The sequence below is a fragment of the Vanacampus margaritifer genome, chromosome 7, assembly GCF_051991255.1.
Source record: "Vanacampus margaritifer isolate UIUO_Vmar chromosome 7, RoL_Vmar_1.0, whole genome shotgun sequence".
NCBI lineage: Eukaryota > Metazoa > Chordata > Actinopteri > Syngnathiformes > Syngnathidae > Vanacampus > Vanacampus margaritifer.
In genome coordinates, this window is record NC_135438.1 from 22,725,369 (window position 1) to 22,740,148 (window position 14,780).

Genomic DNA, 14,780 nt, shown 5'->3' on the forward strand with positions numbered 1-14,780 from the left:
TATTCGTTTGGGAAAAAAAATCAGCCTGAATCTGCACCTTGTCACTGAAGAGCCAAGAAGCCTAGCCTAAATAATTCAATCTGTCAGTGATGAGCCATTGCCTGTGTTGTTAGTATACGACAGACCGCACGCAGGCCCGGAATCTTGCTGCTGCGATCCATCTTACCAAACTCACCTCTCTAAGCTCCCTTCTCTACGTCAGCTGCCTCGCTTCTTCACTACCGCCACCTTCGTCTACCTCACCTCCTCAAATCACCGCTCCATCTCGCTTCTCCTCACACCTTGGCTTCTTCTTTCTCCTGTACTCACTCGTGTCGCCGCTATACATTCCCCCTTCTCCCATCTGACATTGATCAATGGAGACTTGCAGCGGTGACAACAACATTACTCATGCTCAATAGCGACACCATCTTGGACAGAGAAAAACGAGATGAGGAGGGATGCTGAAGGACGGCGGGGAGATGGGATTTGGGGGGGGGGGGCTGCTGGCGGAGGTGTTTATTGCATTCCCGCAGCCAAATCGAGAGGTGTTTATTACTGCTGTCAAAGAAATTTTAAATTTAAACTCATCAATTACGCTCACAAATCCGATGAGGTCAGCAGAAGTGTCTTAAACAAAAACAACAATGATCCCTGAGATAAGTTTTTTGTTTTTTGTATTGAGGTTTTTTGTTTTAATTTTATCGAGCTGTGGTCATAGTAGCAGTAGTTGGCCTAGTGGTGTTTGTAGTAGTCATGTAGTTTAAGTAGTTGTCATATCAGTAGTTAGTAGTGCTCACAGTAGTCGTAACATTTGGAGGTCGTAGTAGTCACAGCAGTCCTGTTTGCGGAGGAGGGTGATATGGAAGTAGTACTGGCGTTAGTAGTGGAGTAGGAGTATACTGTAGCTGTCATTGGCAAGATAAGGCACAATGTTTCACAATGTGCTTCACATTACTAAAAAAATATACACTTAAAAGCATTTACAAACAAAATAATTTAAGACTTTTAAAAGCAAAGTTAAAAAAAAAAAAAAGTAGGTTATTAAAATATCTCAAAGAACGGACAGCTCAAAGACAATATTTGGGGAAAATTTTATTTCACAAATGCTTTAAAGGTCATAGTAAACAAGTGAGTTACTTTTAGTAGTAGTCATATTTAAAGATGTAGTTAAGTAACATTTAGTTTTCCTCTTTGTAGAATTACATATACAAGTAATGTGAAAGTAGTCATAATAGTAGTAGTGGTGGTAAATTACATTAATAGTACACAGCAAAATTGCCAGTGTTAGAATAACACTGAGAGTGTTGAATCTGACACTATAAAAGTGTTTATATGTGTCCACACCAATGAGTGTAAATGTGACACTTTTCAAAGTGGTACTTTTTTCACACTTAATCAGTGTTACTCCAACACTGTATAGTGTTAAAAATATACACTGGTAAACACTGTGTAGTGTTGAAAGTACTGTAGACTAGTGTCAGTGCTTTACATTTTGACGACTGATGACACGGACGGCATCAGGAGCAACTTGGGGTTCAGTATCTTGCTCAAGGTTACTTTAATAGTCACAATGGCCTGGGATCATCGAACCCACACTCTCAGGGGCTACACAGCAAATTGGTCAGTGTTACATTTCCAGTGTTTGATCAAATATGCAGTCAGCAGTAGGGTTGGGTATCGTTTGATCTTATCCGATACCGGTGCCTTCCTGGTACTTTTCAAACGGTTCTGGTGCTGAAACGGTTCTCAAATTGGTACCTAAAAAATACAAAACTGCACATTTTTGTCAAAAACAATACCCTTTTATTTTCAGGATTATATTAAACATAATATTATAAATAAAGGTGAAAGGAGTCAATGAGGTCACTTGAAAACCAGAAATAAAAATATGACTATATATACTATCAAAATAGTTTAGAAGATACACCTAACTTTTCAGGTTACTGGTAGAAGCCCATTCTGATTAACAGCTCTCGACGACATTTAACAACATGTTTTACATTTAGTCTTCTCATTTTTACTATTTAAAACACAGCCCGAGGCAGGCGGTATATTTGTGACAGGTAGGTCACTTAGCCAACAATCTTTAGCTAACCTTTTTGTTGTGTCCCTATGAACATTTTACATCCAAAATTAAAGACTTTTGAGTTTCACATAAAGCAGAAAGTGAGCACCAAGTGGAAGTTTACAGAGCCATGTACACGTTTGTTACGCTCGTGCTGTTGAAAAGCAACAGTGTTTGCTAACAAGTTTGCTAATCGAAGTACTAACTCTAGTAAACAGTGTTATTTTAACCTTGTCAGAGTAAATTTCCTTGAGTATTGGAGTGGATGTTGGGTGTAATCTGAATAGCAATACCTTGAGTGTTAAATTGAACACACCCTCATTTTCGGTGAAGGAGAAACGTTCCAATTTTCCAGCCCGCTCCATAGTGCGCCTGCTTCAAACTTCACTCGCTTTGAACATAGGTCGTTGCATTCTAGTAGTTCACCACTAGATGGCAAAAATAATAATAATCCGACACACTCTCCTATTAACAAATTTCCTTGTTGGAAATGATACATACATTTTTTTTCAAATTTTAGACAAATAAAAATCTGACAACTGTGGGGTGTATTTGTAATTAGCCTCCCTGCGTCAATATTCTCTCTCTCGGGGCATTGAATTGATGGCAACTGGAGGCAACGTTCCGCTTTTCATCCAACCCTTGTTGTTCTTTATGGGAGGTTTTGAAAAAGATATGACTAGGAGTGGATTTTTTCCTTCCACTTGGTGTTTTTTTTTTTTTTGCAGACAGCTGTCATGAGCCTGTGCTAAGGTAGTTCTTTAGTAATGACAATACCAAAAAGTTGGGTGCCACACTAGCATTAAACTTCGATATTAAGTTGGGGTCTGCAAAATATCATCCTGCGGGCCGCAAATGGCCACAAGGTTGAGACCACTGATCTAAACCACTCTATTGTATCTCTGTTTAGGATCATTGTCTTGCCAGAAGATGAATCTCCTTCCCAGTCTGAAGTCTTTTGCAGCCTGCAACAAGTTTTCCTGTTTTCCAGCAGTCTTACACTACTCATAGCACTTTGCATATAGGATCCCCCCCAAAAAATTATCTCATAAATGTAGAGAAATGCATTCAGTGGACCGCAAGCAATGCAGACAGACATGGAGGCGGTCTTGAGTTCAAAGTAATGGCGGCTAATGTCTTCCTGCAGGCCTACACTTCTAATACAGGCCATCAGCTCAGCCCCCACTCCACACTGTTATGAGCTCTACACACGACGACAAATGATGTGTCGCCAAGAGGAGGAGATGAGTTAGGAGATCATTCTCTCGCTCCCTCCCTCTCTCATGGGCTAATAAGGTGAAAGGAAATGTACTGTAGGTGGACCAAAGTGGAACAGCACATGCAGATGCTGGGAGAGGGTATGCACGTGTACGTGTATGTGGTGTCAAAGTGATGAATGTGGTAGCAGGAGCCATTGTTGTGGTGCAGGAGTAGGAGGCCACCAGATAACAGCAGAGCAAGGCCCAAGCTGTCTCCTACCATGAATAAAACAACACAAAGGCTCCCTTTCTTTCCCTTAATCTTCCTTTCTTACTCACCTGTTTAAAGTTGTCTTATTACAAGTGTATGACTTTATCTTTCTGTTTCATTACTGAATAGACATGTATCTGAATGTCAGATAAGTACTCTGTTTGCATGTTTTAACCTGATCTCTATTTTTTGTTTATGTATTTACTTAATTTACATATTTAGATATCCTTATACAGTCTAATGGTCGCACACTGTTGACATGTTGGCACATAATCAGCATAAAAATGTGTCACTGTGTGCGGCAATGTGGTTTCGCCATTTTTGGCGAAATGACGCCATCTCGAGGTTGCAGGATGGAACTGTGCCATTACAGTAAGCCTTTACAGTAGTTTATCAGTTTGAACATCCATCCATCCATTTTCCCGAGTCGCTTATTCCTCACAAGGGTCATTTGGGAATCTTTAATAAGTAGCTTTGGGAAAGGGGTGGGAGGATGGCGGAGTAAGAGACCACAACAAAATTATCAGTTTCTATGATTTTTGCTATCAGTACATGTTTGAATAAAATAAACACTTATAGGTACTGACAACATAACCCTAATTTTAAATAAAGAAATGAATAATAAAACAAAAAAAGAGTTAAAATTTTAAATAAATACATAAATAAAATATTTTTAAATAAAAATAAACGATTCAGGAGTTTCCAAAAATGTTCGTGTTTAGTCGTCCATGCCCCTTGTTAAGCAGGCAGTCGCCGCCGCCATTTTGAAGGTGTCAGGTTTCCGTCAGCGCGTCAGGGGAAATAGACGACGGCAGAAAGCCGAGCAATCGAACTGGGGCGCCTCGGGCGAGCAAGCCGGGCCCGTGCGTCACTTTGCTCTACTCGTCTTGCCTGTTCGCGCTAGCATTAGCTAACGTTACATGTGCTGAGGTCGAGGGGGAACTGATCTCATCTGCTGCTACAATGCCGACAGTTACTTTACCACCAAAAGAGAACGCCCTCTTTAAGAGGATTTTGGTGAGTTGATCTGTTTGAAGTGGCGTTCCAATGAGCTGGAGTGCCGGCGACTTTTACAGAGCCACCGGTGGCATTCGGGCTATTAGCACATGAGCTAGCAAAATGGGATCATTGAATGGGTTGGCTAACCCGGCCCAGAACATCGCTGTCACTTGAACGTAACCAAAATGGTTGGCCGTTGCTTTGTTGTGATGGTGGCTGCCGATTAGTGTCACTTTGACAAAAGGTTCCAAATGCATGATTAAAGTGCAAGCAATATAAGTGGTATATGTCAAGCATGACCAGTTAGGAAAGGACGCTTGCTCCAATAATGGCTAACGAGCTAATGAAAGCTAAGAGTTTGTCTCGTGGTACAACTGTATTGCATATGATCTGGTTGTTTTTGTGTTACTTGCTCGTTTAGTGCACTTTAGCGACGAATAGCGTGATTTCTTAGTTTGATAAGTGGCGGCATGGCTAACTTGTAAACATACTAACCGCTAAGAAACGTGACGTTCGCTAACATGCTAATGTTAGCATACTAGCTAGATATCTTATATCAACAATTGGCAAATTTGTCGCGATTCTGTTTGCATGGCTTTTTGCCTTTGTGACTTAAAGGTGGCCGCGTATGTTTAACGTAGTCTAGCTTTTGGTTCAAGTGTGACCCGAGAGGAAAGTCGCGAGTGAGTTGAGTTATCTACGGCATGATTGTGTCAGCAATTCCGTAGCACCTTCAGGCCTGCCTGCTGTACTTTGGCAGCTAGCAAGCTACCACCCATGCCCTCGCCCCGGTCCGTCTTTCCAACTGTTTTGTGTCGTTCCGAAGTCGTGTGTGGAATGTATATAACTTTGGTCTGTCAAGTCAGTGCACATGTGTCCGCGTATATGGTGTACTGTAGACGATCTTAGCGGGATGTGAACATTGTCATTCGATGACTGACAGTGTGTCAAGCGTTGGTTAACAACATGGCTTAAGAGCTGGGCTGCATGCTGCCTGCTGCCTGCTTGGGTTTGAACAGTCGGCACGTTCCAGTTTGACGTCTCTCACACCTGAGTTCACTTTCAGCGAGTAGCAAACCCAGCCAAATTTTAGATTCTATTCAAATTTGCAATTATTTGTACAGAACTGATTTCTGACTTTAAAAGACAATACACTAACATGTACTTTGAGTATTACTGGTTATTTTCTTTCAATTGAAGTGGATTTTGGTTTTATGTTCACTTGTGTTTCTGAATTCACATTACAGTTGTAATAGTCGTAGTTATTGACCGATGGGCAAAGTGTTCACACTCTGTACTTAAGTAAAAGTGCATACACTGTACTTGTGTAAAACAATAAGACTGGTAAAAGTAAACCTTTACACAAACTATGCAGCCAAAAGGGATTTAGCAAATAGTTTTCCTCAGAGACCAACCGTAGGCCTCTGAGTTTGCTGCGATTCAAACCTTATAGAGTCGCGACACCGCATCACGTGTAACAGCTGCACATGAGACGCACTAATACAGTATGTACTATAATGGGGTTCTACACTGTACATTAATGGCCCATGGCCACTACATGGCTGTGTTAACCCACCTAAAGTTCACGGACTGTCCCAACCAGGCCAGTACACATTTCATTATGAATACATGTACGATGTTGCTTTTTTAATTATCGTTCAATATTTTTTGTTTTATCCAGTTAAATTGATCAATCATCATTGATGTTTCTGTTGCGCTGTACACAATCCTTCCAAAAGGAAAATAAAAAGCTCATACAATGTTAAATATTCAGTTAGATTTTATACTGCAGATAAATGTGAATAATAATATACAGCTGATTCATATAATCAGCTCATCAAGCAGAAAATGATCCTGATCTTTAGAATCAGGTGTGTGCGGCCCTAGAGGACCAGGTTTGGGGAAGCCCGTCATAAAGGCTTAAATAATACACTATAAAGATGGTATGCTAAATATGAAATAATGTTTAACAAAAACATGTCATTTCATGAATGTAAGTGTATGCGTATCAATGAAGCAACACATACGACAACATTGTGAGATGCATTCTAATAATATCAGACTATAATTAACACATGTCTACACATCATGTTGTACACATTTTGGTGACAATCAGTCATGGTTTTTGGACCTTGACAGTTTTTTCTCTGCGAGGCAACAAGAAGCGGAAACATTATTTTTATTTTTTTTAAAGGTTTGAACATTGAGAGGTTTGAACATTGAGAATGTTAAGAGAGAAATGTGATAAAATGTAAATGCCTAAATGAGAAAAGTGTCCAAACTGCGTGGTGAGGGGTTTTAGAGCCTTAGAACATTTATAATAAATGTAAAACATAAAGCTAACTACCGTACTTTGCGGATTTCACTTATTGCGTTTTTTTTTTTTGGGAACCTAACCCCAGCGGAAAACAACGAAACACTGTATGTTCAATTTATAATACCATAAGTTACCATCATGATTATTTTAAATTCAGCGTCTATACTGTACGGTTGCATTCAAGTCTATGACTGTGTACTAACCTCACTAAAATCAAGTTATTGTAATTGTACCAATTAATATTAAGAATAAATAATTACATATTTTTTTGCTCAGCACTTATGTTCCAACAATGTTCAATAAAAAAAAAAAGTTAGATTTAATAAAGGCAGCCTTCCCCAAATTTTCAGTTTTCGCGTGAAGACATATTTAGAAAGACTGGTGTTATTATAGAAACAAATGATTAAAAATATCACTCACCATTTGCTACATTAGCTTCAACGAGCCCACTAATATGTGGTATTCCAACAAGTGTTTTAAACTGTAACGACACAGTGCTGTCTACGATGGATGAAGTTCTTGTTGCAACACAATGCACAGTTGTTGTCTGCGCATTATTGGCCTTAATATTCTGTCAATAAAGGTTCACTTTGTATCACTGCCCTTGTACCTTGCCACCATTCCATGTCACACTGCCGCTCGCCGAGATTGGGCTAGCTAAAGTAAGTAGCTTTCTGATCTATGTCCTGTTTAAGCCGGATGGTTTAATTGATAAGTCTTTGGGTCCTCCTTATCCAAAAATGCTAAATCAGTGTGTGTGCGTACACAAATCGACAAATAGTGACTACAAGCTCTGAGAGAAAGTCAGAAGCTGGCTTGAAGTTGACTGAGCTCTACGGTTGTCTTCTTTCATTTTGACCTCCCCCTCTCAGTTTTACGTGCTGATGTGATCTCAATCTTTTCTTTTTCTTATCTCTTTAACAGCGATGCTACGAGCACAAGCAGTACAGAAATGGACTCAAGTTTTGCAAACAAATCCTGTCCAACCCCAAGTTTGCGGAGCATGGAGGTTGGTAGCCAAAGTGCACATATGTGTGTGTGCGTGTAAGGATGCACACATGAAAATGCTCCTCATTAATGGGTGGGAGCTATTGTTCAGCATCCTGTTGTCCTTTTCAGAAACCCTGGCTATGAAGGGCCTGACCCTGAACTGTCTGGGGAAGAAGGAAGATGCCTACGACCTGGTGAGAAGAGGCCTGCGCAATGACCTCAAGAGTCACGTCTGTATCCTTAAATACTTTTCAAATGTAAACAATATGTTACAAGGTTGGTGGTTTCATGTTCACTTTCTCAATCTACGTGTCACATTCAGGCTCCTGTGGCAATGGGCCTCACAGCAGGACGGTTTGGGTCAGCAATTGGGTTCAAATGTCAGCTTCAGCCTTTTTGTGTAGAGCCGTGCTCCCTGTTTATGTACGAGTATGAAAAAAAAATGGCCTGTCGATGTAAATGCAGGCATGAATGCGTATCTGTCGCTGTGTGTCACAGCCGTGGTATTTGGGTGTGGCCCGCCTCTCACCCTACCTCAATGAGATGGGCTCTCACATCTCTGTGACCCTCTTAACATGTTAAGTGTTATTGAGTATGGATGGCGTACTCATGGCAAAACATACATGTAGGGCTGGGCGCATTGTAGCCAAAGTGTGTCCGCATAATAAGCTGCTCACATTGTACTTTCTATCTCAATGAAGTGTCTGTATGGCACGCTGGATTGGACAATATAACACAGCTACGTCTTCTGCTGCTGCTGGTTTTCTGGCAGCTTTCACACTTTGTGACACCTGGCTGCCTATCATGTGACTATGGCGTGTTTTGAGGGGATGCTGTATTTGCAAAGAGAGAAAGATGCACTTCAGATTGTAGATTGTGTTGAGCTGTTTTTGTGGAGTGGCATGATGTGTGAGGCCACAGAACATTGTGATACTGGACGCACTATAGGAAAGCGCTCGTCTCACTGGAGTCTAGTCAGCAAATTTCCTTATTGCTCTCTTGCTGTCTCTTGCCCTCTCTAGTATCCAAAACATATCACAATTATTATTGTTTACTTAGCTCAAATGTCTAGTCGTTAACTTTTAAACTTTTAGCTTTACAGTACATGTACAAGGCTCCAGACTGCGACCAAGCGCCCTAATTTCTCAACGGTATGCCTAAGAAAAAGAAAGAGAGAGAGAGATTGCATGAGTACAATCAACCTTTTGAGGGGTCAGGGAGGATTCTCCGCAATTCTGAAAGCCTCCATTTGGTTCAAGTACAATACACATTATGCACAATCAGGCCAATCGGAGACAGTAAAGGGTGTGGCTACCCTTATGGTCCAGAAGCCAGATATTCTTAGCGTCAGATAGGGCAAAGGCCAAAACTTATATCTAGGAGCGAAGAGACCGCGAGGTGTGAGAAGCTACAAATGTTTGGGGGAAATGACAGGATCGCTCCTCAAAATGTCTAAAAGCTGATATCACGTCTTTTCCATGAGTCACAAATGAACAGTCTGTGTGGTTAAATTATCACCACCACAAATGTCCAATTCATGTTTCAGGCAGGATCACATTTAACTCGAATATCAACACCATTCCATTACTCTTCACAACTTTGTAAATGCAGTGACTATCGTGATTGGTCCATTAATAGAATCCCCGCCCTTAGCATGCAGCTTGGAATGACTCTTAAATAAGTAAAAAGCGTTATGTTGCTAATGTATTTTTGTTTTCTCTATGCATCCAAATGTGTTTGACAAAATGACAGCCATAACGTTTGCTTAACATAAAAACTGTGAGCAGGTAATACTTTTTTTTTGTTTTTGTTTTTTTTTTACAAAAAGTGTTCTTTTAAAAAGCCTTTGAGATTGACCTAGGCTGTGCCTAACCGATGTAGATTGGTAATACTGTAGATGAGGATGATAAGAATGACAGGCAACTTGAATGTTACGTAAGGCCTGGTATCTTCATAACGCATAACTACCAACACTCTGAAACAAAAGTTACCTATTTTATGATTAGTAGATTGTCAATTAATCATTTACCAATTAGTATTGCCTAAAAATACAGGCAGCAATTTTTTTTTTGGGGGGGGGGGGTACCTAAAAAAATACTTTATTCTTTAATTAGTGGGTGTGGTGGAGTTTACATTAGGTTTGATTTTATTCAATTTTTTGCCCCTTCTCTTAAAAGACCCTTACCATTGTTTGAAAATGGCCGATCTTTGTCCAGCCCATCTTCCAAGACATGGGTGGAGAAAATCGGTTGTATGTGTTCTGTTATACATTTCTATGCTCCTTAACTCCCCGTGTCTCCCAGGCTGGCACGTATACGGCTTATTGCAGCGCTCTGATAAGAAATACGATGAGGCCATCAAGTGTTACCGAAACGCACTGAAGTGGGACAAGGATAACCTCCAGATCCTTAGAGATCTGTCCTTGCTGCAGATTCAGATGAGAGATCTGGAAGGCTACCGGGTAAGTAACACCGAGCAACTTCAGTTGAAATTCCCAGTGCGTAAGGTTAAATTACTTGAGTCCCTTCAAGTAAGAAAACATCACACTGCTAGTTCTGCTATGACGACGGTTAAATCTGTGTACACTATTATTCCTGTAGGAGACAAGGTACCAGCTGTTGCAGCTGCGCCCCGCTCAGCGAGCTTCCTGGATTGGCTATGCCATCGCCTATCACCTCTTGGAAGACTATGAGATGGCAGCAAAGATCATTGAGGAGTTCAGGAAAACACAACAGGTTTGGCATCCTTTTATAAATATACTCACAGTGTAGAGCTTAGTATATGTTAGCATGTCCTTTGTATCTGTAGCACAGTCGAATGATATGAACTTTGTGCACAAAGTCAGGTTCATTACATCTTCCAATCTCGCCAATGATTGGCAAAATAGTTTGGAAAATTTCACCTCTGCATTTGACCCATCGCAGCGAACACACAGTTAGTTAGTGGCCCGAACTGGAGCTGGCAAGTGCTTAAGCGCCCGGGTAGCAATTTGGGGTATTGCTGAAAGGCACTGTGTGTCTGGGGATTGTCTTTAACTGGGGTCCCCACCACGATGGCAGATGATGACCTTAACTGCTTGGCCACGGCTGCCCCGTGAATCATGTAATTGCTCTCTCCTCAGACATCCACTCAGCTATCTCTGAGCACAGAGCTTAGAATGTAACGATCACAATTTTCTATATGTGAAATCTAGTTTACATCGTGATTCGTGAACAAAACTTCTTTTATGCAGTCAAAGCCTCAAATACGTGCCATGGCACCATTGCTTCCCGTGTAGGCGTTCCAAACCATGGTATGGTGTTTGTGACAACAACAAAAAATTTCCATAAGCAATATAATAAATTTGATCATTTTCTTTATGTTGAGAGACAACAAAGCCTCCCTCCTTTGTAATTTGTGTGCAGTTTGCACACAGGACGGGGCCTTAAACAGTAGAAGCCACTGTTTTCACTGTTAAATTAAGACACTATGGTGCAAAGTGCCATTTGAGCCAGCCACTGTTTGTTTAATTGAATATAAAAGTATCCCTCACATTTTGTTTACTCAAATTCATTTTGAATTTAGCAGGGAGTTAACTGGAAGCTAATTTGCATTACTGGCAAGCCTGAAAGTACGTCACATACCTGGCGTGGTCTAATAATTAGGTTATTGTATGTAATCCCAAAGTTAGTTACTTGATATGAAGCACAATTTTCTGCTCACCATGACCTGTACACCTTACCGATCACTAACTTCTCTGCTTTTCTTTGTGTGTTGCATGAAGACTTCTCCTGACAAAGTGGACTACGAGTACAGTGAGCTGCTGCTTTACCAGAACCAGGTGCTGAGAGAAGCAGGTCTTTACAAAGAGGCTTTGGAGCATCTGTCAAACTATGAAAAGCAGATTTGTGACAAATTGGCTGTGGAAGAAACGAGGGGTAAGTCAAGTGTCTCAACGTCACAATAGAGAATCCAACATACACCCCCCCAAACAACCATCTGAAGTTTCAACATTGAAATGTCAACAATTCGGCTTTGCTACATGAATGTGAATGTCTGTCATGTTTGGTACTTGGGTGTGTAATTACTTTTTTAGTGGGTGTGTTTGTGATTTCAATTTGCACATGCTTCATTTCATCAGCTCAGTTCTTGCCTTACTTGTATACGCGTTTTTCCTTAAGGGGAGTTACTAATAAAGTTGGAGCGTCTGGATGAGGCTACAGATGTCTACTATCAGATGCAGGAGAGGAACCCAGAGAATTGGTCCTATTATCACGGCCTGGAGAACGCACTAAAACCAAGTAAGACGTTGCTTCTCCTGTTACAACCTATGTGTTTAAAGCTGCATTATCAGTGTGTTACCTTTCAATTTCTTTTTGCTACTTGTTTAGGCAGTGTGGAGGAACGGTTTAAGGTCTATGAGGATGCCTGGGAGAAGTTTCCAAAAGGCCTCGTTCCTCGCCGGCTCCCCCTCAACTTTCTTACTGGTGTGTTCAATAATTACTTTTCTCCTAATAAACTAATAGTATCTTCACTAATAGTTAGCACTTTTAACATTTGATGAGATTTATAAGAAGAAGCTAATAGATTTAGTTTCTTGTACATGTTATTTCCCCCCCTCTAAAAATCATCACACTTTATCCTGTAGGTGAGAAGTTTAGAGAGTGTCTTGACAGGTACCTGAGGATGAACTTCAGTAAAGGATGTCCACCTGTCTTCACTACCCTGAAATCACTTTACAACGACAAAGAAAAGGTGACGTCAATGTTTCACTGGTGACAGATATCAATATTCGAATAACACGTTTTTTCCTCTTGTCACATCATGCAATGTAGACTACCAGTCAAAAGTTTTGACACACTTTGAGGCGTTTACTAGCTTTTGTCTGGTAGTGAGTGTACATATCATACTAAAGTTTGTAACAAAGCTAATTATTCATCTGTTTTATTGAATAACGACGTTTACTGTTTTTACAAGTCAGCACTGCTTTGTAATTGCAGGTATCAATTATAGAAGAATTGGTGGTCAGCTTTGAGACCTCATTAAAAAGCTCCAGACTGTTCAGCCAAAATGGTAAGAACAAACCATGAGCGTATTTCAATTAGAGACGCATTGCTAGCAATTGCCCAGCTTAAGGTATTTATTAGTTTTAAGTTTTGTTTTTGAGAATGTACAATCAATTAAAAATCTAACGAGTTGATAGACTTAACAGAAATGTCACATTTGAAAGGCAGCTTCTATGTGCAATGGACGTGCGCAAAACTGCTGGACGACTATGTGAACGTCACTCCCACAATGTCTTAAAGGGCGTTAGCAGCTCTGACTTTTATATTATTAGTTAGCGCACTCAGCTCTCAAACAGGGAGGAAGGTGGTAGCGCCTGTTCGAAGGCCAGGGGTGGCTGAACCACAGAGTGCACCACTGTTACACATGTGACCCGCTCCAACAAAAGTTGTTGGACACATTAGTTTTGCTAGTGACAAAAATAGATTGTTTGGACAAACATAGCAATTTTGAGATTTTCCCCCAAAAATAATATAATGTCCGTAAAGAGGGAAGGGATTGATATAATTAATTTCTTTAACACTTTTTTGGTAATCATGTGCGATTTAGGTAATGAACTCCAATATTAAAAATGCACCAAATGTCATTATAAGTTGTATGTATAGGACACCGGGATCATGTCTTGACATATTTAATGAAAAACTAACGGACATTCTCAGATACACAAATGATGGAAGAAAAAAAACGCTAATAATTTGTGGTGATTTTAACATTGATTTGTTCAAGCCGAATGGGCATCAGAAAACAACTGCTTTTATAAATACAATGTATAATAATCTATTCCCTGTAATAACGAAATAGCAGAAATAACAATTGATACAGCTACACTAATAGATAACATATATATAAATAAAATTTAGCATAAAATAGAAAGTGGACTTCTTATTAATGATATAAGTGATCATGTTCCGGTCTTTGCAACCTTCCAAGACTATTTTGATAAAAAATAAAACAAAACCAACAATAACTCACACATCAGAAACAAGACTAAGAAGAACACAACGCTCCATAAACTTAATTGGTCTGAGGTCTATTCAAATGATGATCCCAACATCACATACAGTGCATTACAGTCTACCATTATTTCTCTATACAATAAACATTGTCCATTAATAAAAGTCACAAGAAAATATAAAGGTCTAAATAAGGCATGGATGACAAAGGGGATAGAGAATGCATGTAAAAAGAAAAATATTTTATACAGAAGATTTATTAAATTGAGAACTATGGAAGCTGCAATAAAGTACAAGACCTACAAAAATAAACTAGTAAGAAAGATTATTACCATGCATTACTAGAGCAGAATAAAAGCAACACACAATGTAATTAAAGATAGCTTAAAAAAAAAATAGATTATCCAGAATATTTTATAAAAGATACAAATATTGTTATTGAAAAAAATTTGAGACATAGCTAATGATTTTAATGAGTATTTTTTTAATGTTAGCAGTAATTTGGCAAAAGAAATCCCTGAGCCAAGAAACAAACATGAAATAGATAAGCCTATAAAAAAAATCCATCCTCTATGTGGCTTGATGCTGTTAATAATACAGAAGTATTAAATGTTGTTAAAATATTAAAAAATAAAAAGTCCACTGACTGCTTCAATATTGATATGGCATTAGTAAAAAGTATTATAGAATATGATGTGCAACCTTTCTCACACACACACACACACACACACACACACACACACACACATATATATATATATATATATATATATATATATATATATATATGTAATTTGACTTTTAAAGCCGGCGTATTTCCATCAAAAATGAAAATAGTAAAAGTTATTCCTATTCATAAAAATGGAGAAAGACATATATTCACTAATTATAGACCAATATCACTGCTGCCACAGTTCTCAAAAATTCAACAAAAAAAAAAGTATTTTCATATAGATTTTTT

The 14,780-nt window shown here is 39.4% G+C and overlaps 1 protein-coding gene across 1 annotated transcript in view; it reads left to right on the forward strand.

Moving 5' to 3' along the window:
* The first annotated feature begins 4,320 nt into the window (after positions 1–4,320).
* naa15b (N-alpha-acetyltransferase 15, NatA auxiliary subunit b) overlaps positions 4,321–14,780 on the forward strand; it is a 23,168-nt gene continuing 12,708 nt past the window's right edge. The window contains exons 1-10 of the mRNA XM_077570996.1: positions 4,321–4,534; positions 7,758–7,842; positions 7,953–8,057; positions 10,127–10,284; positions 10,424–10,558; positions 11,587–11,740; positions 11,984–12,103; positions 12,194–12,289; positions 12,451–12,557; positions 12,803–12,875. Of these exons, the coding sequence (XP_077427122.1) occupies positions 4,481–4,534; positions 7,758–7,842; positions 7,953–8,057; positions 10,127–10,284; positions 10,424–10,558; positions 11,587–11,740; positions 11,984–12,103; positions 12,194–12,289; positions 12,451–12,557; positions 12,803–12,875 (1,087 nt within the window). The 5' untranslated portion in view covers positions 4,321–4,480. The remainder of the gene's footprint in view (positions 4,535–7,757; positions 7,843–7,952; positions 8,058–10,126; positions 10,285–10,423; positions 10,559–11,586; positions 11,741–11,983; positions 12,104–12,193; positions 12,290–12,450; positions 12,558–12,802; positions 12,876–14,780) is intronic.